We start from the raw sequence: 24499 nt of genomic DNA, 5'->3' as shown, positions 1-24499 counted from the left end.
CTCAAGGCGTCTCCAGCGTCGATCGGACCTCCAAATGGGAGGAAAGAGATCGTCAGAAGGAGAGGTTGCTTCGGGAGGGAGAGGCCATCGGTAACGGAGCTGGAGAGGTCGCCGGAGATTTCAAAACCAAACCCTAGGGTGAAACAGCGGTTTTTTAAAACTCAGGCTGAGGAAAAATGTTAGTTTTTAAATTTTAGGGGGGCAAAAAGAGATAAAAATTTTAAGCGTTAGGGTTTTGTTAAATCTAACCTATCATGGGTGGGTGTTTGGTGTTTCCATAGTTAAAAGGGGGACATTTGAGAAAACGCTAAACCTTGGGTGGGAAATAGTCGTTTGGCCTAATTATAAAGAGTCCTAAACAGTGAAGGCCAAAGAACTATTTCCCACCCAAGGTATGTTTCCCTTTCAAATTTCTCCTGTTAACTTTGAAAATTCAATTTATCTACCTATAGGCTAGGGTTGGATTCGAGCCGAGCCGAGCTTGGCTCGCAGCCAGCTCAAGCTCGGCTCGGTTCATATATAGACGGCTCAAGTTCGGCTAGAGCTCAGCTAAGGCCGACTCGTTTCGGGCTCAAGTTCTGCTTGTTTTTCGTTATCAAAACAACATCGTTTTTAATATATATTGATCAAAACGATATCGTTTTGTATAAAAAATTTTAAAAAAAAAATCTATCGAGCCAGCTCGAGCTTGACCAAGCCCAGCTCGTTTCGGGCTTGACCAAGCCGAGCTCGAGCTGGCTTGGCTCGAGTCCAGCCCTACTATAGGCGGTTAAAAAAATAGTTTCAAGGGCATAATCATCATTTTATCTGTAATATTAAAAATAAACTTAAAGTTAATTTAATTTTTCCCCTCAAACCCTAAAAACTAATAATTTTCCCCCAACCTAAGTTTTCAAAAATAACATTTTTCCCCTTAAGGTTTCCAAACTTTCAGATTAAATTTTTTGACAACGATCGACGATCTCTAGAGAACGTCTCTTCCTCCTCGGTGTCTCCTCTTTATGACCGTGCAACGTCTTCGTCTCGATGAAGACGAATCATCTTTGTTCAAAGACGAAGACGAATTATTTTTGTTCAAAGACGAAGACGACATCTTTGTATCGACGAAGAAGCATCGTCTTCGTTGATGACAATGTCACACGATGTCGAGAGATGTACTATTGGAAGGAAGGGTTGTTGGAGAGGAAGAGTAGGTGCTTGGAGATCACCGATTATTGTCGAAAAAATAGGATTTGAAGGTTTGGAAACCTTAAGGGAAAAATACAGCTTTTGAAAACTTGGGATGGGGGAAAATTGTTAGTTTTTAGGGTTTAGGGAGAAAAATGATATGACTAATGGACTCAGTTAATTTTAACGGCCCATGGATGGGTAAATAGGATTTTCAAAGTTAATGGGGGTGCATTTGGTGAAAAAAGCATACCTTGGGTGGGAAATAGTCCTTTCGCCTACAGTAAACTCCAATTCTCGGAGTAATTTTCAAAGAGAGACTAGTTACACAAGCAATTATCTGCATTTTGACCTACGGATTAACAATCTTCTTAAGAACGAACTCAATTAGTTGGCATTTTTTTTTGTATCACTTGTCGACGATGAAAAGTAATAATTTTTTATTTTATCAAGATTTGATGGTTATGCTATCTTTTATATACAACGGATTAGAAAGTTTAATTTTGTATTTGAATTTTAAAATTTAACTGACAAAATTGTAATTTTTTCTTATCATTCCATAAATATAAAAAATTGTTTAAGAAGAAAAAATAAGAGAAAAAAAAATTCATTCCATATCTGATATATAGCTCATTTTAGCTAAAGTTCAAGATTTATGATTTATATTACCATCAACCAAAGTTAATGAGAAGGCTCTAAAAGGAATTTAACTACCCAGGTTTTTTAAATTAAACTGATCGATTCAATTGATTGAATTGAAAATTAGTTTTAAGTTCAATTTAGTTAACACTAAAATATAGTTGGCTCATTGACTCGATCAAAATTAATAAATTGACCAAATTTATTCAAATTGGAAGACCTAGGTTTAAACCAACACAAGACCCTAGTTAAATTAAATTAAAAGTTAAAAAAACATATTAAGCTTGCACAACTCGCACAATCTCTCTTGGGTTTTTCTGGTAAGCTTTAATTTTAGTGAAATCAAATAGTCGTAGTCATTCTTACAATCTTCTCTTTCACTTGTATGTTGTATCCTAATTTGGTTTATTGGTTAATTATAATTTTATATTTTATAATATATGTTGTTAGGACAACCCCTAAAATTTAACTGTTGAAAAATTAAAGAAACAATATGAAGATTTTAAATCTTAAAACGTAAAACCGCCTTTGATTGTAGAAAAAACGGGTAAAATAAAATAGAAACTATATATATATATATATATATATATATATATATATATATATATATATATATATATATATATATGAAAAGTCTTTAAAAAGTTATTAGTCTCAATTGCATGAATTTTTTTTTTACAGATATTGATGATTATACAAATTTGTTTTTAATAAATTTTATATGATTATATTCAAAACATGTATTAGATAATTAATATTATTTAAAAAATTTATTTTAAATTAATTAGTTCAATTAATTAAATTATAAATCAGTATGGTAATTAATTCAATCGTCAGCCCAATTTTAGAAAAAGTCCCAACTACCCTCTTTAGAGTCCTTATCCAAAACGAAGTCCTTTCTCGGGATCCATAGTACCCCTCACTTTGTTTATACGTGCAACATTAACGACAACCTTCAATTCAAGCATGCAAAACTATTATAATAACTTTGTATTGAAGTTAAATGCAAAACATACTTTGACTCTCTCGCTCCAGTTGTTGTTTTTCTTTCTGATACTTCCAACAAGCCAAATTATGAATGATCATCCCAAAAGTGTGTATAGAAAAATATCAAAAACATACCCAAATAATAATAAGTATACTGAATATCCAAACATAAGAAAAGTTATCACATGCCATGAATCGGTTGACCAACTATCTCGACGTTACTGTCTTTATCTTTCACTTGCAAAATAATATGAAAGGGAGTGTGCGGAAAAACACTCCTTAAGTAGGAGCATTTTTCATACAATATATAAATTACAATCTAACATTTTTGTATATTCCCTCTCGTATTCTTAATTGCTCATGTTTTAACTCATCTAAGGTTCGTTACCATCCTTCTTAAAAATCGTACAAAAAGCAATTTGAGATTATTCATTGTATAATAGATTATGTCAATTCATGCAACATATGATTTTCTTAATATAAGTTTGATTAAATGACTATCGAAACAAACATTTATTTAAAAAAATCATTCATTACTTAATCTATTTATTGATATGATGTTATCTGAATCATTCTCTTAGTATAAACTTAATAAGCATTCCTCCCTTTGGAATATTCATTCAACCACTTATTTTTTATATTTTTTTAACTTGAGCACAATTTGACATAACATACCCTCACATCAAATAAAACAAAATGAAAGAAAAAAAAAAACTAAAATAACCTTGTTATACACTTATGCATATTATGTTAAACTAAATCAAAGACGTGGAGGCATGGGACAATTACAACAAATTAAAGGCGAGAGGATGCAGGAATAATGGCCAGGGGAAAATTATAGAAAATCAAAAGGTGGAAGTTGAATGAGAGTTTGATGATGATGGATAAGGCATGCTTACCCACCCTTGATCGGCCCGTGGGAGCATCCACCATCTTCTCATCTCAATCTGACATGTAGTGAGACCAAGCATAATAAAGTGAATGGAATCAATAAACTTAAACCAATGGTGGAATATGTTGGGATCAGATAGAGAAATGGTAGGTTTTTGGCGATGACACAAGTGGGCATACAGAGAAGAGTAGTCACAAATTTTCCACTCCTAGTTTAACGGCAAAGTTGTGGGTGAGGGCATGCTCACAGGTGACAGCATTCTTGTTCATCGTCGACGAGGTGGTGGTGGTGGTGGGTGGTGGTCATGTGGGGGTAGTAGGTGGCAACAACAGTATGAGTGTTGGTTGTGTGGATTGGTATTTCAATTGAAAGTAAAAACATTTTTGTTTTAAAAATTGAATAAATAAAAGTAAAATAGTTAAAATAAAGATATTAATTTATTATTTTAATTAAATATAAATATATTTTTATCTTAAAATTTTAATAATAATAAAATCAATATTATTTTAATAATCTTTTGTAACTTAAACACTTGATAATTAGGTTAGTCTTTAGGCCAAACGACTATTTCCCACTCAAGGTATGTTGCAATGTCAAGTTTTCACCTTTTAACTATGGAAACACCAAATACCCACTCATAGCAGGTTAAATTTAACGAAACCCTAACCCCTGAAAATTTAATCTCATTTTCTCCCCTAAAAGTTTAAAAACGAACATTTTTTCTTTAAGCTAAATTTAAAAAAATCGCATTCCCCCCCGAGGGTTTAGTTTCCGAACCCTTTCACTTTCTCCGGCGCCATCGCCGGCCATCTCCCTCTCCCGACGGTTTCTCTTCCACCGACGATCCCCCTCAACTCCACCCCAACCAATCCAGCTCAGAGAGACGTCGTCTGGGAAGACGAAGAACTTCGTTTGACGAAGTTCTTCATCTTCCATGGCTTCTCCGACGCCGATCGGGCGTCCAAACGAAGTTCTTCGTCTTCCACGGCTTCTCCGACGTCGATCGGGCATCCAAATGGGAGGAAAGAGATAGCCGGAAGGAGATGATGCTTCGGGAGGGAGAGGTCGTCGGCAATGGAGCTGGAGATATCGCCGAAGATTTCAAAACGAAACCCTAGGATGAAACTACGATTTTTTTAAACTTAGGCTGAGAGAAAATTTCAGTTTTTAAAGTTTAGGAGGACAAAAGTAAATTCTATTTCAGTTTATTTTTAATATTATAGAGAAAATGATGATTTTACCCTTACCACCGTTAATTTTAACTGATCATGAGTAGATATTTGGTGTTTTTATAGTTAAAAGATGGAAACTTGACATTGCAGCATACCTTGGGTGGGACATAGTCGTTTGGCCTAGTCTTTATATATTAAACTTTATTAATACCATAATACAAAACTCATGGACGAATTCATGATTATCACGGTCAATGGTATATTCCATCTATTTTCACAGGGGCCTAAAATTTTATAAATTTTGAGGGGGTTATGTGAGCGACATAATTCTATTCTAAGACAAATCTCACAAATCGAAATTTATATAATTATAAATTAATAATAAATGTCTTTTCATTCATTAATAAGGAAGCCCAACTCTCACCAAAAATTGGGCCTTCCCTCTTGAGACTTTAAATAAATAATAATAATTACAACCAGAAGCCATCGCCATTCTTTCACGAATACACTGATCCAAAGCTGCAAACTCATTTATAGATTCGTAAAATCAATATTCAAATCGATGGCGACCACTACAAACGTGCGCCGGAAGGTCCTTTTGCCCCTCTTTTTCCTCTCCTTCATGCTTAATCTCATGTTCGGTCACGCCGTTTGGCTCAATTTGCCGTCCTCCGGAACCAAATGCGTGTCCGAAGAAATTCAGAACAACGTCGTCGTTTTGGCCGACTACCTCGTCATTTCGGAGGATCATACGTATATTCCCACCATCGCCGTCAAGGTATCTCATATTTTTTTTTTTATTTAATTCAATTGAATGGATCAAATTTGGGTTAGTATTGAAATTAGTTGCTTTGACTTTTTAATCGGGTTTTGACTTTTCGTGTTGTTATTGTGGATTAGAACTAATAAACTGTAAAATGAGGATCTTGTAATGAATTAGGATCATATTACTGTGGGATTGATTTATGACTTGGAACTTCTACGTTACTGGGAAATGGGGCTTTTTGATGGTTAACATCAATTTTTCAATCTTACAAGAGTGACGTCTTGTTAATACCTGAACTCTCTATAACATGTCGAAAGGTGTATGTTCCATGATATGGCTTGATTCTATGCATCTTTGACTTTAAATGTTAAGGTCATTTTAGAAGAAATAGTTGACCTGGTATTGTTTCTGGCATTTCAAATCCCCATGAATAATCGAGTCTCCATCACACACAGAATGGCCAAAGCTATCTATTTAGAAAGCGTGTGCATGGCTCAAGGTGAGGGAATAGATTAATGTTACAACTTACAAGTGCAACACTCCATATTATAAATGCCTAGAACCCTCAATAACATGTTGAAAGAGGTGTATATTCCATGTTTTGGCCTTACCTGGTTGCATGTCTGACTTTCAATGTTTAGGTTATCTAGAAGAAATGGATAACTTGGTATCGTTTCTGGAATTTCTTGATCAAATTAATATCAAACATGTAATGATCAAAACTATTTACATAGGTTGTGACACTGCGTATATTGTAAGGAGGTTTCTACAGAATAGATTATGATATGCTGCAAAAGCTTTGACTTTCCTCTCAATCAGTGCTCAAACGTGTTCTTCCTAATAGTGTGTTATGATTCATAATGCTTTTGGTATATCCTAAGACAATTTCAAATTGCTAGAAGTCTTTCGTCTATTTCATAGTACTGCAAGGACTTATAAATGATCAAAATAGCACTAAGAGTGCTTATGAAGAAACATTGTTAATGTGTTTTATTATTGTTTTTTTAAAGTCAAAGAAGTATTTTACAAAGCACTTGATAGGTGATTTTTGAAATACATATTTCTACTAGCGTTGTTTTTTGAAAGACATGTTTCACTTAGAGTGCTTGTTCTTCTTTTAAATAACGCCCATTCCATCAATGATTCCCCTACCTTTTAGCATTTTGTCTTGTTTTGTCGGTGCAGTCTAGAACACCCATTCACTCCTAGTAACGCCCATTCCAGTTTTCAATTTTAGGTTTTTCCACTTGCAATGATGTTGTTCTGCTGGTTGTTTTCTTATCTGCCTTAACGTTGTTCTTCAAGCCTGGAACGGTCAAAACTTACTAGGAACATCTATTCAAGGAACAACCGTTCCTCCTGGATATTTTCTTCCTCTACCAATTGTTCCTATGTCGATCTAATCCAAAAGCTAAAGTTCTCATTTTCTCATCAAACTTACCCGTGTACCTAAAAATAGAATATTTCCAAGTTAGGGTAGTTTTACAACATTAATAAACCAAAATTTAATCAAAACAATGATTGGGAGTATAAAATATAGTATAAATATGAACTTATCATAGATTAGAGATGAACGTCCTATATAGCAAGTAATTGTCAAGACAATTTGAAGTTGCGTGGATTATTTAATTGCTTGGAGACATCTTTTTGCCAACTCAATTGATAGAACAATATAGAAAAGTGGAATGTACTGGAAACTGACTTTTCTTCTTTAGCCAGTCAGTTGAAGAAAATTTGTTCAGTCACATTCAATTTATTTTTTTGTGTGTCTGTATATACTGAAATTGTATTAGACAAGCAGTCTACAGTATGTTTGTACTTGAATGAGTCAAGACAGCTATAAAAAAACTCACAAATGTTAAAGTAAATTTTGTATAATATCTTATTACTTGTTTTAGATGTCATTCTCAATATATAAGGAATTGGCTATGTGCAAATTCTTTGCCTTGTGCAGGGGATCAAATGGTTTTTTATTTCCCTTTAGTTGTATATTTTAAAGAAATTATTTTATTTGACATGGAAAGATCAAGACAATTTGCATCAGGCACATTTATTAAGTGATAATTACCTCAAGAAACAGAACAACATATTCTGCTTATGTAATATATAAAATCCTATCTTTGTGCAAATCACCAGGGTCGAACCATACTGTTACATTTATTTTTTAATAATGTATTTTTCTATTACTTGCTGGAGATCTACGTATTGGCTATGCTGCAAATCCACTACATTGGTTATGCTACGTTGGGTATCTTTGAAAGAGTAAAAAAAATTATTCTCTGTGTGTGTGATGGATGTTATCACATGTTGAAGAATGTTTTGTGTTCCAATTGAGTTGTAGTTTTGTTTTTTTTTTCATATGCAAATGAAGTAAGAATTAAACTTTTTGTGATGATATTTTCTTTTACATGGATATTATATAAGTAATTACTTTGCCCTTTTTTGTTTGGTTGCCGTGTGTAATAGCATTTTGTGTTATAACATAGGTGACTTCACCATATGGGAACAATCTTCATCACAAGGAGAATGTGACACATGGTCAGTTTGCTTTCACGACTCAAGAAGCTGGTAACTATTTGGCATGTTTCTGGGTGGATAGCCATAATGGAGCAGCTAGAGAGGCAACTGTCAATATTGACTGGAAAACAGGAATTGCTGCTAAGGATTGGGAATCAGTTGCAAGAAAAGAGAAAATTGAAGTGAGTACTGACTTTTCTTTTTTTTCTTTATACTGGATCATAATCTGTTATATTAGTCTTTTTTAACTTCATTCATTTAATTTATAACCTCTATTATATTTTTCTGATAGTGAGTGCAAAGAAGTGGCACTGTCAATGAAGTGGAGGACAATAAAGCAGTAATAGAAATAGAATTTGATTTATTAGCAAACTTTAGTCTGATTATTTGGTGTTAAAGGACTAACCTTTTTCCCTTCTCTCATATTTTCCCAAAACTTGTTTTGTCAAGTTAAAGTTGCATATCTGTTTGTCATCATTTGTGGAATTTTATTAATGATCTGGCTTTATCGCAATAAGAAGTAATGTTTAGAAGTTTGAAATGAAGAACCAAATCTCATGTGGTCTAGTATTGATTTCATAACCAACCAGAAAATGGTTCAGATACATTTGCTTTCATATGGAATTTTTTCCTTTGTGACCCTTGAGAGTGCATGGTTTCATTTGAATTGCTCATGTATAGGGTGTGGAACTTGAACTGAGGAAACTTGAAGGAGCGGTAGAGTCCATCCATGAGAATCTACTCTATCTGAAGAGCAAGTAAGCTTTCTAATTGTAATTAGAAAATGCTGCAACTTTTCTTTCTTTATGATTAGCTAATGTTGGTCACTGTGGCATACACTGACAGGGAAGCGGAGATGAGAGTGGTGAGTGAGAAAACAAATGCTAGAGTAGCATGGTTTAGTATAATGTCCTTGGGAGTTTGCATCATAGTTTCAGCCCTGCAGGTGTTGTACCTTAAGCGATTCTTTCAAAAGAAGAAGCTGATCTAATTTTCTATTGACATTTTATTTCTTTATAAGAAGACGAAATTATAGAACACTTGTTTTTTTTCACCTGAAGAAAGAAATATTTTAGGAGGAAAATTTAGATATATTTTCTGAGAATCCAGCTTTTAACATGATACAGCAAGAAAAGTTCACTTCTTCATTCCTTTAATCAGCATGATCTCTAACATTTTCTTAGGTTTATGCTCATATCAGTGTGAGATAATGTATATGAGTAGAAAGTTGAATAAATAATTCTCTGGGTACAAAAGGAATGTGCAGAGACTATAACAAAACACCAATGGCTCGATCTGTTTCAGCACCTTAAATATGTGGATGGCTTTAGGATAATGAACTAAATTTTGTTACATATCCTGGCATATTTTGGGTCATTTCTTAAATTTTATTTTTGGGATTCATCGGTGTTTTTTGTATCAGGTCCCAATTTAAAATGTGTCTAGTAGATTTTATTGAAGATGACAAATAAAAGTATTTAAAAAATAAGTTACTTGACTAGTATATAGGAATGGTAGAAGATTTTGTACATAGCAGAAGATGTTTCTTTTCATAAAAGTTAACCAAAATTCTTTCATAAAAGCCATTGTAAACTTCTAAAAAACATATTTCGATAAAAATTGGTGAAGATGCTCACCTAACCCATTATTAAACCAAATGTACAATAGTGAAAAGACTCAAAACGTCTTGACATAAATTTGAAATGAAGATATAAGTGTATTCATCATTTGGTTCACTACATTTGACTAACATGATATTTTATAACTTTGTTCATGGGTGGGTTCTGCAGTCCCTCTTTTTTAGCAACTGATGACACAAGTTTTAAGCAGTTCAATCTATCATTTTAGATAAGCTGAGATTCACTACAACTTGCATATATTGTAAAAAAACACAGCTTGGTTATTAAAGTCTATTGACACTTCTGCTTCCCTTTGCATTACATAAATTAATAAAAAACATTAGCTTCCTTAATTATAGCATTCTCCCTACAGGTAATAACCCTCACAGATTCAAGTCTTAAAAATCAATTCAAAAACCTTTGCTCCACTACGTTTCTTTATGGCCATCTTTACCCAATAGTTAGAGACAATCCAGTCAAATTTATATCAGAAAGTGACTGCCATTGAAACAAGAATTGAGAGTTCTATTATGAAGCAGGGTTCCTACTCGGTAATACAATTTCCTCACCTAGAACCTACTTTACTATAGCCTTGATTAAGACTGACATAACAGAACCAAATTGGGTTCTGGAGTTGTTGAAGCTGGGGGTAGTTCAAAACTCACCTACATTCCTCCAAAGAATCAATACATTCAAAACATTTCTAGATTGCTTAAGTCTGCAGCAATAACTTAGACAACAGCATAAATGAAACCATTAGGCTCTAAATAAGATGACATAGTCTCAAAAACTACTTGTAAAGAGTCACCCATAGCTGAGTGTACATTTTATTCCATCAATTAATCTCATTTTTACCATTGCATCAATTTCTCAATGAAATTCCAAGAGAGTGATAGAATTCCAGATTCATACAACAACATTGGCCTCAACTGGGAAGTAAAACCACTGTTATGAAACTAAATTAGTTTTAATTGCTTGCAGTCAAAATCTGTTGATCAGAGAACTGAAAAGGAATAATGTGAAATTAAATTAAAAGACTTCCCACATGCGAGCTTTATTCAATTCGAACTATCTTGCGGTTAATGCATCTGAACCTGCAAATCTCATCAAAGAAATCGTCTGAACTGCTGTGGCTGCTCTTCATTTGAAGAATTCTTATTACCATTGCCTTTAAATTTTTACCATACTTCAACAGGGACTCAAGAGTGCTCATTTTCTGTTCGGCATTTAATGGTGATCTCACAGTGACAACTACTTCCTCCAAACATGGAATCACAAACCCTGATTCAATCTGCAAAAATAAGAAAGTGTGAGCTCTATTGGTTATGCTATCTTTGAAGGTTAACTTAGACAAATAATTGATGACACTAGAAGGTGGTCTACATACATTTTTCAGGCTGTTTTTTTGGCAAAGAGCAGCAAACATAGCCCCATGGATATCGAACTTCTGCAGCTTTGGATGACTATTGAAGAAATCAACGAAGTCAACTTCTGGAAAGGGCTGAAGAGTATCAAAGTCTCCAGTGAATTCAACCTTCATGTAGAGATGCTTCACCTCACTAGCCCATTGCAGCATTTTGTTTATTGCATCCCAACACCACTGGACCCCTCTCATGGTCAAGGACTCGAGGGCAGCCAGTTTCCCAAAATCTACCATGTAAACTCTCCCTAAAAATTTAGAAGTACATATAATCAGTCACATTTATAGTTTATAGAATCAGGGACTGTTGTATCCACAAAACATTTAAAAAAAGGGACATAAATAAATAACAAGATCAAACTTCCTAGTAAATAACTCCTAATCAAGAAATTACCAGTATTATTGGAAATCGACAGATTCCTCAAGCATTTTGTCTCACGAACCCTAATCCAACTACAGCCTTGTACCTCAAGGAATTCAATTTTCGGACAAGAGAGAGAAAGCGAGCTGTTACCCGAGCCATAAAAATCCAGCTTACACCTTTCCAAAAGTGGCAATTGAATTGAAACAGACATAACCCCTTCACAGCCAAGCAGCAACAAGTTAGTTAAATTAGGGCAAGCCCTAAGGGCAGTGGACAATGCTGGATCCGACAATCTTGCACCAACAATTTCAAGGTTCTTAAGTTTATGGAAAACATCCCAACTAGGTGAATTAATCATTAGAACACCCCAAAGCTTTAGGGACTCTAAATTCTTTGCACCACTAATGCAGTCCAATTTTGATGGCCTCTCAACACAGACTTGATATTCAGAAAGATTATCCATTCGAAGCTCAAGGTGTTTGAGCGTTGAACCCACAAGCGATAGCCATGAGGCGAGGCCAGCACTAGAAAATGGGCTATACACAACAAGCTCCTCCAAACAAACAATGGATGAAATCATCTTCCACACGATAGTATCAGGACAGTCACTGCTAGTGAGGTTATCGAAAGAGTTACGAGGGAAATACAGGCTTCTAAGATAAGGAATTGCATCCTTCCATCGTTTGGATACACAAGTACATATTGCTACATCTCTGGCATTATTCAAATTTGATAAAATGTAATGAACAATAGCATCTGGAAGTGAGTCCATTCTCTGAGGAAAACAATCAAACAAGTAATGGTCAATAAACAAAAGTGCCAAACACATCCATACAATTAAGGTAAAATTAGTCCTCAAATTTTCAAACTTATAATCATGGGAAACCTAAAGAGAGAGATTTTAATTCACAAAAGATTCGTAAACCTATTCTCATAATAAACCAAAACAAAAATACCCAAAAAAATTAAATATTTCAATCTGATAGTCAGAGTGGCTTACAATATACATAAAGATGTCCACAATTTTGTCTCTTAATAATTCAACACAAAGCTAAGAATAGGAAAATCGTACTTTTTTTCCCCTGATAAATGAGAAACCCAGATGCAGTACAAACATTTGAAGCAAAACCCAGATGGAACTTAATCTAAAAACAGAAATAAACAGACAAGATGGAACGAAGAGAAAAGATTCTCAGCACATTTAATCCTTAATCAACAAACCCAACAAAAAACACTCTTGCAACAAATTCCTACTACACCTTCAAACCCGAAATTCCACAACAATAAAACACCTAAACATTAGAGAAAACAGATAAATTTCTCATTCCTTTCATTCAAAAAACTCAAATCCAAGACAGGATCAATAACCTTACAGATTCAAATCTGATAAAAAGAGAGACACCAAAGAGCTAAAAAGGCAAAAACCCAACTCGTGTTTTGAAAGAAGAGTGAATGTATGTAAGTTTATCCGAGAAAAGAAAAGAAGAGGGAGTGAAATGTGAAGGGAGGGCGTTAAGGGCTTTTTCAAATTTTGAAAAAGTTGCCATTAACGGGCATGAATTGAAATTAAACGAATTTGTTTTTTTGTTCTCTCACTCCGCGACATTGCAGAAAAATGAAATGGCCCGCTTCACTTTTCAAATCTTTGAAATTTCTTACCGTTCAAATTATTATTTTATTTTATTTTTTTGACTTTTTGCAGATCACTAGGGAGCTCTGCAGTTTTTAACGGACACATATTTTAAAAAGTATCATTTTGGTCCTTGTGTTTACTCGAGTTTAGTTAAATCTGAGGACTAAATTGATACTATTTGAAATAACCATCCTTGAGAAGCTAAATTAAAATTATATAATATCGGTAATTTTGTTTGTATTAGTGCAGAAACTAATGTTAATTATGTGTGATCCGCGTACTGGAAAAATGACACGTGTAACACAGACGTTCTACCGATCTCGATAGTGTGTGATCAACGGTGATATGAGTGGAATGATTGGAGAGAACTGTGTGAATGAGTGCAGAGTGTCAAACTTGAGGGAAGGCTTTTGTTAATGGTGTCGCTGACTCGGATGCAAATTTGTCTCTTGTATGAAATATGTTTGGCCCAAAGACTTATTTTCGCTCAAGATTTGGTTCGTACCTCAATCACTATCTATACAGATTTTAAATTTTTAAATATTTATGGTTATTCAATTTTTATTAAAATATTTTATTATATTTATAAATAATAATAATAAAAATATATTTTTATTATATCTTTTTATTTTAAAAATTAAAAATTTTAATTTTTTTAGTTTTGAAATGTAATTCTCCCTTTGCCCTCTCAATATTTTTAATATTTTTTCTTTTTTCTTTGACTATCGTGTCTAATGAGGGGGACTTTTTCTTCTAACATTTTTTTCTCTCTTTAGTCATCTCACATCCTTAACAAGTAGACAAAGTCTTTATTTCTTTATCAAGGAAAAGATAAAAAAAGGTTTATAAATCATAACAACAAAAATTTTAATTTAATAAAAAAATTGTTAGAGAATTTATGATGAGAAAAATAATATTTATCACGGTTTACAAAGTTTATAAAAATGCATTTTAACCATCAATTTTGAAATTACTTTAATTTTAAAAAATTAAATAACATAAAGTTTTTTTAACTTAAAAAAATATAAAACTATGTATATATATTTTAAATATATAAATAAATAAATATTTGTAATTACGAAACAAGTGACTTTGGTGGAGCATGATTAGCCAAAAGCTTCAATACCCTCCTATGTTTAAAAAATTGTAATTCTGCTAAATTTTAGATAATTCAAACTCAAAACTTAAACCTTCTTTGTCCTTCCACGTTTTCTCAACAACAGAACAGAAAGTCTAAAATTCGCCCAAGGAGTTCTACCTCCCTCAACTACTCTGTATAACATTTTCTAGACTTAATCACCAGATAAACCGGGCAGAAACAAATTTTTTCTTAAAAAAAAAAGGAAACCGGGTCAGATACCTTAACTGTGGTTTGGATTTGGTTCCTTACAAGTAAAATAAAACTATAACCAGAATCAGAACCAATAAATTTTACTAAAATTAAAACCAAAACCTATCTAAGATCGGTCAGTTTCAATGAGAAATCAAAGTAAAAAATTGGGTATCTCATAATTTCAACTTCTATTGGGTATTTTACTTACCCCTACCTGATGATAATAGCTCTTCTTATTAACTGTTCTTGCAACAGTAAGGAAAGTTTCAATTTTGTTTGAATGAAATTCAACTATTTCTCATATCTTAACAAAAATAAAACAAAGTGAGAATCCAAAATCTATGCCCATAATCATGTTATACAGGCTTCTGTCTTCGGAAAGAATTTAGAGAGAAAGAAATGGTGAGTAACGAATATGACTTCCATCTTTAAGGGGCCAGAAGAAATAGCCAAACTTGTGTGTTTGATGGATGAAAGAAACAAAATTGTAATTCAAGAAGTAAAAGTCCCATAATTATACATAATCCATAACTTTTTTGACTAACTTTCTTACTCAAGTGTAGACTTGCTGTATAAATTGTAAACGACCATTGATCCAAACTTTTGTGCAATTATATTTAGACAAACTCATAGCAACAATGTGATTAATAATGCAAACGACAAACAATGACTAATTATGTTATCTACCTATTAGTTAACTCAAAATACGGATAAAAATTTTTTTACTCAAAAAATGATGAAAAAAGACGAACAATTTCGAAATGTACTTATTCACATGTCATCTTTGTCGTCAATAGATATGAGATAATAATTGCAACATTATTATCTACCATTTTATTAGGATAATATGATCAACAATTTTTTTTCAAATAACTAGATTTGATGTATTAATGTAATACACCTTTCCAAATGGATATCCTCTAAATCTCTTTATAGTTTATTAATTACAAATATATATATATATATATATGAAGTAAGAAAAAATAAGTTAAAAGTATTTGGCTTTATCATTCATTTTCACTTAATTTTTTTTATTTTGTTACAAAAAAAAAGGCACTTTTTATATACAAAATTATAAGAAAAAAGTATGCAAATCACTTTTGTGTATGATTTCATTTTGTGATCTTTAAATTTTTTTGTCTTGTTTAAGGTGCATTTCACTTGGATGCTAAACTTCAGGTCTATTAAATGGAGAATAAAAGTACAAGCTACCAAAGTTGAGGAAATTACAAGGAATAAAATATGGTGTTCTTGCCTTTTTAAGAGATAAAATACAAAAATTTTATAGATTTGTAAAACTGGTAAAATATTAAAATTTTTAGAAAAAACACTTAGATTCGAACATTTATTATATTTGTAAAACCCTGATTTATTCAACCAAATTTGTTCATCCAATAAATACAGATAAATTTTCCTGTTAAAATGAATATAAAACACAAAAGGAATATTTACTTTAGGGTTAGGATTTAGGACATTAGGAGTTTTAACTTTTTCACCCTCCTTGTCAAATATTCACTTTTGTTATTGCTGATTGACATTAATTGCAATAATCTTTAACTTTATATTTATTATGATTGGTTTAAAAAATGTAACAAAAAATTAAGGGAAGAAATGAAATCATAGTACTTCAAACCATATTCTGTCTTTTGATTTGTTCTCATCACTCCCATCTTTAACGACTTTCTGTTTATTGATTCCATATTAACGTGTCAGGGAAAATGCTAATAAATAATAATAATAAAATTATATGTATATATATATATATATTATCGTGCTCCTCCGGAAGCACACACTAGAATAAGAGGTAAAAATTTATTGGTAGCATACTCGATCAAACGGGTGATGTGATTGAGTGTTTTGAATTAATAATAAAATAACATTTAATCACGTGATGATATATAAATATATACCCATTTGTATATTCAAAGTGAATACATATAGTATTACTCAAAAGAAAATTATATAAAAGTATATTAAATTCAAGAGTAATATTATGCGTTTCTATTTTAAGTATACAAATAGGTATACATTTATATATGTTATCACGTGATTGGATGTTATTTTATCTTTAATTCAAAATCATTCAATCACATGATAACACATATTAGTTTATACTAAAAATAAATATATATAGTTTTATTGTAAATTCAATAGTAGCGTTAAAAAAAAAAAACAATATTATGAAAAAATTTCTTTATTTACCTTGAGATTAAGTTTGAAATAATTAGATAATTGGAAATATTGTATACAATTATAAGCAAAATGTTTAATGAATTAAAGAGAATCTAATCTCTAAACATAATAATAATAAAAATAACATAAAATCCCTCTAATTGGTGGTATGCGTGTTAACGGGGGAATTTCTCTTTCTTTCTAGTCACTAACTTAACACTAAGTTAATTGAAGAGTCTTACCAACATTTGACTTCTATTTCTTTATTCCTTATCACTTCTTACAAGTTATTTTTAAAAAAAAAAAAAAAACTTACTTTTTATTTTTAAAAGATTTAGATATGGGCGGGCACCATAACTTGGAGGTGAACAAACTCCAACCAAGCCCCACTTTTAATATTATAAATTAATATTAATTAAAAATAAAATAATATTTAATTATATAATTATATAAAATAATATTTAATAATAATATCTTTTTTTTCAATTTAATGTTATTCTAGAATTATCTCATGCAAGCTACGATTGGACAATTCACCAATGGTGAAGGTAGCATGTTGCCTAACCTACGATCTTCCTAAATTTATAGTCACTATTTCAACCACATTAATATATTCTTTTTTTTAATCAATGGAACATTGTCATAACTATAAATACATAATTTATAAAATCTAATTTTATATTTATTTTAAAATTATTTAATTATGTAAAATATTATTATTTATGTACTTAAATTATATAAAAAAATTATTTACATATAGTTTTATTTATTATTATTAAACATACAAAAGGATTGAATAAATATCTTAATTGATTCTCATAGATGAATAAGAATATGTATATTTATTTTGAGTGTATAAATATATATATATATTTTTGTATGATACGATAATTTTAAATTAAAAATAAAATTTTATTCAATCGTATAATATATATATAAATGTGTATACACTCTAAGTGAATACGTATAAAATTACTATTTATAGATGACATCAACTGCTATTGCCCAAATTCTTTAATGTTCTGTAAAACAGATTATTTAGTATGATTTTTCACATATTAATTTATAAACAATGTTACGTATATATATATATATATTTTTTATACAATTTAGATATATAAATGATGTATTTTTATATAATTAGATATTATTTTATTTTTAATTCAAAATCATTTAATTATACTATAATATATTATATGAAAAAAAATATACGATTTATTGTTAATCTATTAAAATTGTAATAATATCAAATTGATAAGATAACATTACCAACAAAATTTTGAAATCGATTTATCACTAGAAAATAAAAAGACTCTTCACTATTGCTCTGTTTTTCTATCTTTTACGCTTTGGCCTTTGCTTCTCCTCAAAGTTGGGTAGCCTAATAAATTTAAAAAAAATAAAAATGAGAGAGAATAAATTCACCACTCAATCACTGCAGCCTAAAGTGGCTCTTCTGTTTGAATTTTATTTCTTTTTGGTTTTTACTTAAACTTGGCACAACTAATTGTAGAAGTAGCCATAATAGAGTAATACCACCAAAAAACAATAATTTCTGGAGAATTGAAGAGAAAGAGGGGAGTTTTGGTTCTGTTTTGTTCGTCATATGTGCACCATTAACCCTTGTCTTTCATTTCCATCTTCTTCTTTGTTTTTAATCCGACTACTGAGAGAAGCTCAACCCAGATGCTCTTTCAATGGGGAAAAATGACCGAACTCTGCCCCAACGCCAGTCTCTTGACAATTCTAATTTGCCTTCGTCTGGGTTCTGCTGTGAGAGATGTTCGGTATTGTTTTCAGTGATTTCACGGGAGTTTAGTCTCAAATGCGTCGTTGTTTTACTTTTCAGTTTATCTGTTTTTCTCTCCGGGATCTTCTGGATCCTTCCCTTTCACAATTTATTATCTGGGTTTGATGCGAAAGATGCAATTAAATTCAGTGGTATGCAGTCTCCTCTCTCTTTTTAAAATTTCACTATCTGAGCAAATGGTTGTGTTGTAATTTTGCGAAATATTTGTTGAATAGTGGAGTTGGGTTTCTTTTTTGTTTTGTTGTTAGTGTTTTTTTTTTTTTTCCGTGTATGTGTTAATTTGGTTGTTATTGGCGGAAAAGAAAATATTTCTTTGAGTACTGTGGTGCTTTTGATATTTTGAGCAATTTGGGTATTTGGTACTTGACTTCTTTGTTATGCAGTTAATCTCTCTCTCTCTTTTTTAATGATGCTTTAACTGTTGGCTGATGCATATATTAATACTTGGATAATTGTTTGTGATATTGAGTTGATGACATGAACTTTGTTGTAACACTTGACTTGAGTTTTTATTATTGCAGCCTTTGATTCATCGACTTGTGATTTCTTGTATATTTACTACAGGGTTATTTGGCCGGGGGGTTGTGAGCTTTTGTTGTTCTATAATTAATTTGTTCAACAAGTTTGGGGAGGCGGGGCTTTGGTTTTTAGCATAAGTTTTATTGGATTAAGTGTTCCTTGGGTGGAGTTATTTTGGATAGTTTCAATGTATCTGGTTGGTTACCAAGGCCCGTATAAGTGTGATCTTGACCGTGATATATTCTCTTTTGAGCAATCATTACAGTTTATTGCTGCTGGAAGATTTTAACTTGTTTTAGCTTGGTTGAAGTAAACAATTAAATTTCAAATGCCTTGAATTGTTATTGTGTACAATTATTTTCTGTTATATCATAAATTAGCAAGCATTTGTAGTGAATGTTGGAATTTCCTGTCAAATAAGGAATTAGTTTGTTGTTGTGTGGGAAAATCTGGTGTCTGTATTTGTACACATTTGTTGTTAATCTGGTTAGAGAATACCGGAAACACATAAAAACTAAAGTTGCTTTCATCTGTCTATCATAATTGTTTTTCTCTGAACTCTTCTACTATGTGGATCTTCGTGTTGAACTTCAGCAATACCTAAAATATATGGTCATCTTTCTATTTTTTCATATATAATTGTGGAGTTGCTGGATCCGTTTTAAGTGTTGATCATCTAACGCAACTTTAACACCAATAAATCTATAATTGTAAATAGATTTTCCTTTCATTCAGTTTTCTAGGAAAATTCGAATACATGAAAATGTTTCTATGATATTAAGAAAGGAGACCATTTATTAGTAAAAAATGGATATTTGATATAGTATAAAATCTCCTGTACATTTTGTCTTGTGAAAAATTCTATATTTGCCTGCAAAGATTTGAAAGCAATATGTGCTTTATGGGTTAGTTTCCAAACTGCATGTTCAGATAAACTTGTCAAGTTTCATTTTAAGATGAGTTAGTCTTCGGTGTGCATTTGCTGCTGGTTCTTATGTGTTTGTCATTCCATTGTTTACAGCAACAGTTCAGGCATACTTCAGATTGGAGATACCAGTTTCAAAGCTTGTTCCACATATAGAAAGATTAGAGTACGATCTTTATGAGGAAATAGGTGTCCCAGATGCAAAGGTTTCAATTCAAGTTTTTTCTTTCTTATGTTTTTATTTAAATTAATTTTTAAAATGGTAAAAGATTGGTATAAAAGGTGCTTCATCAATTATTCTCTACAGGTGGCTATCCTATCTATGCATCAATCAGGTGCTTCAAATTGGACTGATGTGGTATTTGGTGTTCTTCCTGATCCAATAAATGCTCCAATAAATCCTGTGTACCTAAGTGTGCTTAAATCATCTTTAATTGAGTTGTTCCTTCAGCAATCCAATCTGACTTTGACAACGTCAATTTTCGGGCAGCCTTCTATGTTTCAGATTTTGAAGTTTACGGGAGGGATCACTGTAATTCCTCTGCAAGCTACTTCCATTTGGCAGATGCCACAGATTCTATTTAATTTTACTCTTAATAATTCCATATCTGACATAGAGGCCAACTTTGTTGAGTTGAGGGATCAGTTGAAGTCTGGATTGCGTCTGAATTATCATGAGGTAAATCACCGGTTCTTTCAACTTTTAGCATGTAGCTTTTTGTGACTATTTGTGCTTTGGATGGGTTTTGTTTTGTTATACTTAATAATTTTCCATTTATATATGGGTCTACTTATCATCAGGTATAGAAATGGAAATAAGATTTATAGCTGATATGTACTTGTTCAAATGCATTATGTTTTTTTTTTTTTAAATATAGAAACGGGATAGAGGCAATTAGGAGTTTTCTTTACTGTTGGGTACTAAAATGTGGATCCAGATCCATTTCGGCCTTTTGATTGGTAAATAGTTGTCAGTAATAGCCTTTACATGAATATTGTAAACATTTATGTACTATGTTCAAAACTGACTTGAAAATCGGTAATACCCTTTTAATCTATTGAGAAATGTGAAAGAAGTTCCTTAATCGGAAAAATTTCCTGCATGTTGGAGTCGCATCATGGCATTTGTATGCTAAACATAACAAATCTTGAATAACCTCTTTGTTCGTATTTTTCCTTTTCTTCATTTTTTTAATTAAATTTCACACACAATAGGAGAGGACCATTCAACCTGCTGGTCTGGTGTGTTGTACAAAATATAGGTTATATGATAACTGATTGATGCCTTTATGCACAATTGCATGTACTCTGTTCTTCTTGCCATCCCGCACTATATGATGCAGAGTGTGTATGTTCAAGTAACAAACACAGAGGGCTCCACAATTGCTCCACCAGTCATACTTCAGGCTTCAGTCTTGTCGGATCTGGGGAGCCTTCTGCCTCAGAGATTGAAGCAATTGGCTCAAACAATCACAGGCTCTCCAGCTAAGAATCTTGGCCTTAATAATTCAGTATTTGGTAATGTTAGAAGTGTTGTCTTATCTTCTTATTTGAATGGTACACTTGATGGAACTTCTCCAACTCCTTCACCAGCCCCATCCTCAGAACCATCAATTTCCCTATCTCCTGCCCATTCTCATTATTCTCGAGCACCCTCACCTAAAGTTAATCACTATCCCCCCTGTTTAAATTGTGAAGTTTCTTTTCCACCTGATTCTGGTGATCTCTATTCACCAAGCCCTGAAAGTGCCCCCTCTCCTGCACCTTCAGTTGCAGTTACTGACCCATGTTATCGTCCCATTTTTCCTCCAAGCTCTTCACAAACATTTAATCCTAACCCTGCTCATTCACCCCCAGTGCGTTCACCACAGTTGGCTCCTCGTCTGTCACCATTGCCTGCAGTATCTTATGGTTCTAGTCCAGGCCATGACTTGGGAAGTGCAACAGCCTCAGTCTCCCCATCACTTGCACCATCTCCATCGTGTAAGTTACTGTTTCCTGCCTCTCTATTGTGATGATTTGCTTAATGTCATAATACGGTTTCTAGGGCCAGCTCACATTAAACACTTTTGGTGCTTTTATGATGTAATATATATGAAATTCATTATCATTATCATCTGAAAATGATGAAGAGCATCAAAGCCGGTATTTAACACCACCTAAGTTCATTAGATAGTGTTAACGTTTATATTAAATTGTTTTATTTTCCTTTTCTTTTTCTTAATCTAGTTATGTAAATTGGCCATGCAAATATAAACTGTAACATAATCTTTGTTTAAATAGAAGTCTTCCTGATGGTGTAGTATCTCAAACCATCTGTATTCATTGTGCTTTTGGGCCTAAATATTAGAGACTGTTATCCTCTTTCGTTGTCAATAAGTATGTCAATTTCTTAGGAATTTTTATTATTAACTGTGGGTTTTGTGTAATATATATTAATATAAGTTATAGGCTTTACCATTAACTCTTGCCGTATGTAACTTTAAGGTAGAAAACTTTGTTATGAACCATAAATAAATAAATAAAACCAATTGCTGGCATATGCTGATTGAGCTTTTAGTATGTATGCCCTGGGATAAACTTTTGCTTGTCAATGGCTTGTTCTTTGAACTTGTGAGAAGCCTCCTCTGCTTTCTTAAATCCTTACCTAATTTTTATTACACACAGTATGTTGATTAATATTTTGTGGGTTCCAATTCCTGTATTGCTTAATTGTTTTTTGTCTTGTAATTTTCTCTGTTTGGCAGTTAGGTCTATCTATACACTTGAATAAGCTTTAGCTTTACTCTTCATATTGATTAGTCTCTCTATGGCACCTAGTTCTTAGGTATTTGTCTTCTATATTTTTAATCTCTGCATCTAAGGTACTGATAACTTGTTTTCTGGTTTTCACTGGTATATTTTTCTGTTATCTTAGCACTGGAGGGTAATGTCTATGGAGTTAATGGGTTATATCTTAAATGATTGATTCCTGGAGCTGCTTCTAGTGTTTTTAAAAACTCTCTTTTTAGTTAAGCAAATTCATCACATTTTTATTGTACATAGAGCTTCAACTTCTCTCTTATTGCAGATGGGCATACTGAACCTGAATAATTTAGGGATGTGGATTTTTAAAATAAATTTTAATGCTTGTTTTTATTAAATTCATTTTGGGAGTTGGGTGTGGCATTCTCTTTCTTCGATGTTTATAGGAAGTCCTTGGCAAGGTGCTCCTGTTGTTGATGGTTCGGTATTTTGATTCCTAGAATGCCACTGAGGCTCCCTCCACCATACTCTTAGTGGAGAGAAACTTCATCATTTTAAGTTTCGTTGCTGATAAACTGCAATGACCAGTTTCTTGCTTTGAATTTTGAAAACCCTAGGGTCTAGTAAGAGAATTTTCTAAGCAGCAGCTCAGAAAGCTGAAGTAACCAAACAAGTACAAAGTTTATACAGTTGCTGGCAGAGCAAAATACTGTTGAATTTGCTTGTGCCTTAATGATAGTACATCTAATTGTGCAGAATGTAATTTCTTGGTGGTGCTTTTGCAGCTTCAGCGGTTGGTCGTTTCTTCAAGGAGATCTGGTTATTTGGATTTTCTGGACTCCTTTTTTTTTATATCCTTTGTTTGTCATACTGACAACACACACCTCATTCTCCTAATAACCCTAAACGGTTTTTCACCATAAAGCACAATGACATTAGAACACCGAGTTTTATTCTGGAGGGAATGGCAGAAACTCTTGCGAAAAAGTTTCTCCAGTTTTTCATTTTTCCCTGTTCAGCTTCTAGTAGTCAATCAACATAAGTGTAAATGAAGTAGAACCAGGTCAAAGCCAAAAAGATGGCAGGCCACTCAGCTCACTTAAGTGTTTGCCATATCAAACGTGAACATGAGGTATGTTCTTCCCAAAGGGAACAAATTTCTTTGCAGATTTTAGAAGAATCTTCATCTTGTGTAGTGATTTATGTGTCATAATATGAAGGTTCTCCCTGTATATCTGCAATTTTTGGTGGAAAGCAAAACATGTCATGCAGAATGGAATATGAACTAGCATCATAAATTGCTAACCAAAAGATGGATACTTGTACATATAAATTCAGCATCTGAATTTTTTTCTTTCTTTGAGCTATTTGATGAATAAATTAGATGTGGTCATCTTTTTCTCATTGTGAGAGGAAACATTTCTGTGATTTTTTTCCATAAATAAGACTATATTTTAAGTTTTACAGATGAACGAAAAAAGAAAAATTTGACTCCCTTACATGGCTGTTCACAAGCAAGTAAAAGGGATAATCACAATGTAGGGCTCAATGTTTTGGTCTATCAAAACAAGATCTCTTGTTACAGAAAAAAAAAAAAAAGTTTAACCTCTTAATGATATATATATATATATATATATATATATATATATATATATATATATATATATATATATATATATATATTTTCATTCGTATGGTAAAATAGTAATTTATGCCATGATTAAATATTATAATAATCCTTAATCAAATCAAAACAATAATAATACTCATCATAAGGTTAAGTGTGTTCTTGAGGTTTTATCTACATAAATAATGATAT

General features: G+C 32.2%; 3 protein-coding genes across 6 annotated transcripts; 2 read left to right on the top strand and 1 right to left on the bottom strand.

The window, feature by feature from the left end:
• Positions 1-5313: 5313 nt before the first annotated feature.
• Positions 5314-9297, top strand: LOC123213028 (transmembrane emp24 domain-containing protein p24delta3-like). The gene is made up of 4 exons (XM_044632350.1): positions 5314-5635; positions 8110-8322; positions 8822-8898; positions 8987-9297. Exons 1-4 carry the CDS (start codon positions 5420-5422, stop codon positions 9129-9131), a joined length of 651 nt encoding a protein of 216 aa, XP_044488285.1. The 5' UTR covers positions 5314-5419; the 3' UTR covers positions 9132-9297.
• A 1253-nt stretch (positions 9298-10550) lies between these two features.
• Positions 10551-13155, bottom strand: LOC123213220 (F-box protein At1g10780-like). 3 transcript variants are annotated; one of them, XM_044632611.1, is made up of 4 exons: positions 12912-13155; positions 11574-12318; positions 11147-11427; positions 10551-11050 (listed from the first exon to the last, which is right to left on the bottom strand). In XM_044632611.1, exons 2-4 carry the CDS (start codon positions 12313-12315, stop codon positions 10814-10816), a joined length of 1260 nt encoding a protein of 419 aa, XP_044488546.1. In that variant the 5' UTR covers positions 12316-12318; positions 12912-13155; the 3' UTR covers positions 10551-10813. The 3 variants fall into 3 exon arrangements, with proteins under 3 accessions (XP_044488546.1, XP_044488545.1, XP_044488544.1); XM_044632610.1 differs by having other exon boundaries at positions 12917-13155; XM_044632609.1 differs by lacking the exon at positions 12912-13155 and adding an exon at positions 12544-12902.
• A 4911-nt stretch (positions 13156-18066) lies between these two features.
• Positions 18067-24084, top strand: LOC123214805. 2 transcript variants are annotated; one of them, XR_006501898.1, is made up of 6 exons: positions 18067-18622; positions 20032-20141; positions 20243-20614; positions 21279-21918; positions 23466-23812; positions 23901-24084. XR_006501898.1 is itself a non-coding variant. In XM_044634799.1 (5 exons), exons 1-5 carry the CDS (start codon positions 18379-18381, stop codon positions 23552-23554), a joined length of 1455 nt encoding a protein of 484 aa, XP_044490734.1. In that variant the 5' UTR covers positions 18067-18378; the 3' UTR covers positions 23555-24084. The 2 variants fall into 2 exon arrangements, 1 of the variants encoding a protein (XP_044490734.1); XM_044634799.1 differs by having other exon boundaries at positions 23466-24084.
• Positions 24085-24499: the final 415 nt, after the last annotated feature.

This window comes from Mangifera indica, chromosome 4, assembly GCF_011075055.1.
Source record: "Mangifera indica cultivar Alphonso chromosome 4, CATAS_Mindica_2.1, whole genome shotgun sequence".
NCBI lineage: Eukaryota > Viridiplantae > Streptophyta > Magnoliopsida > Sapindales > Anacardiaceae > Mangifera > Mangifera indica.
This window is presented reverse-complemented; position numbering and strand designations above follow the sequence as displayed.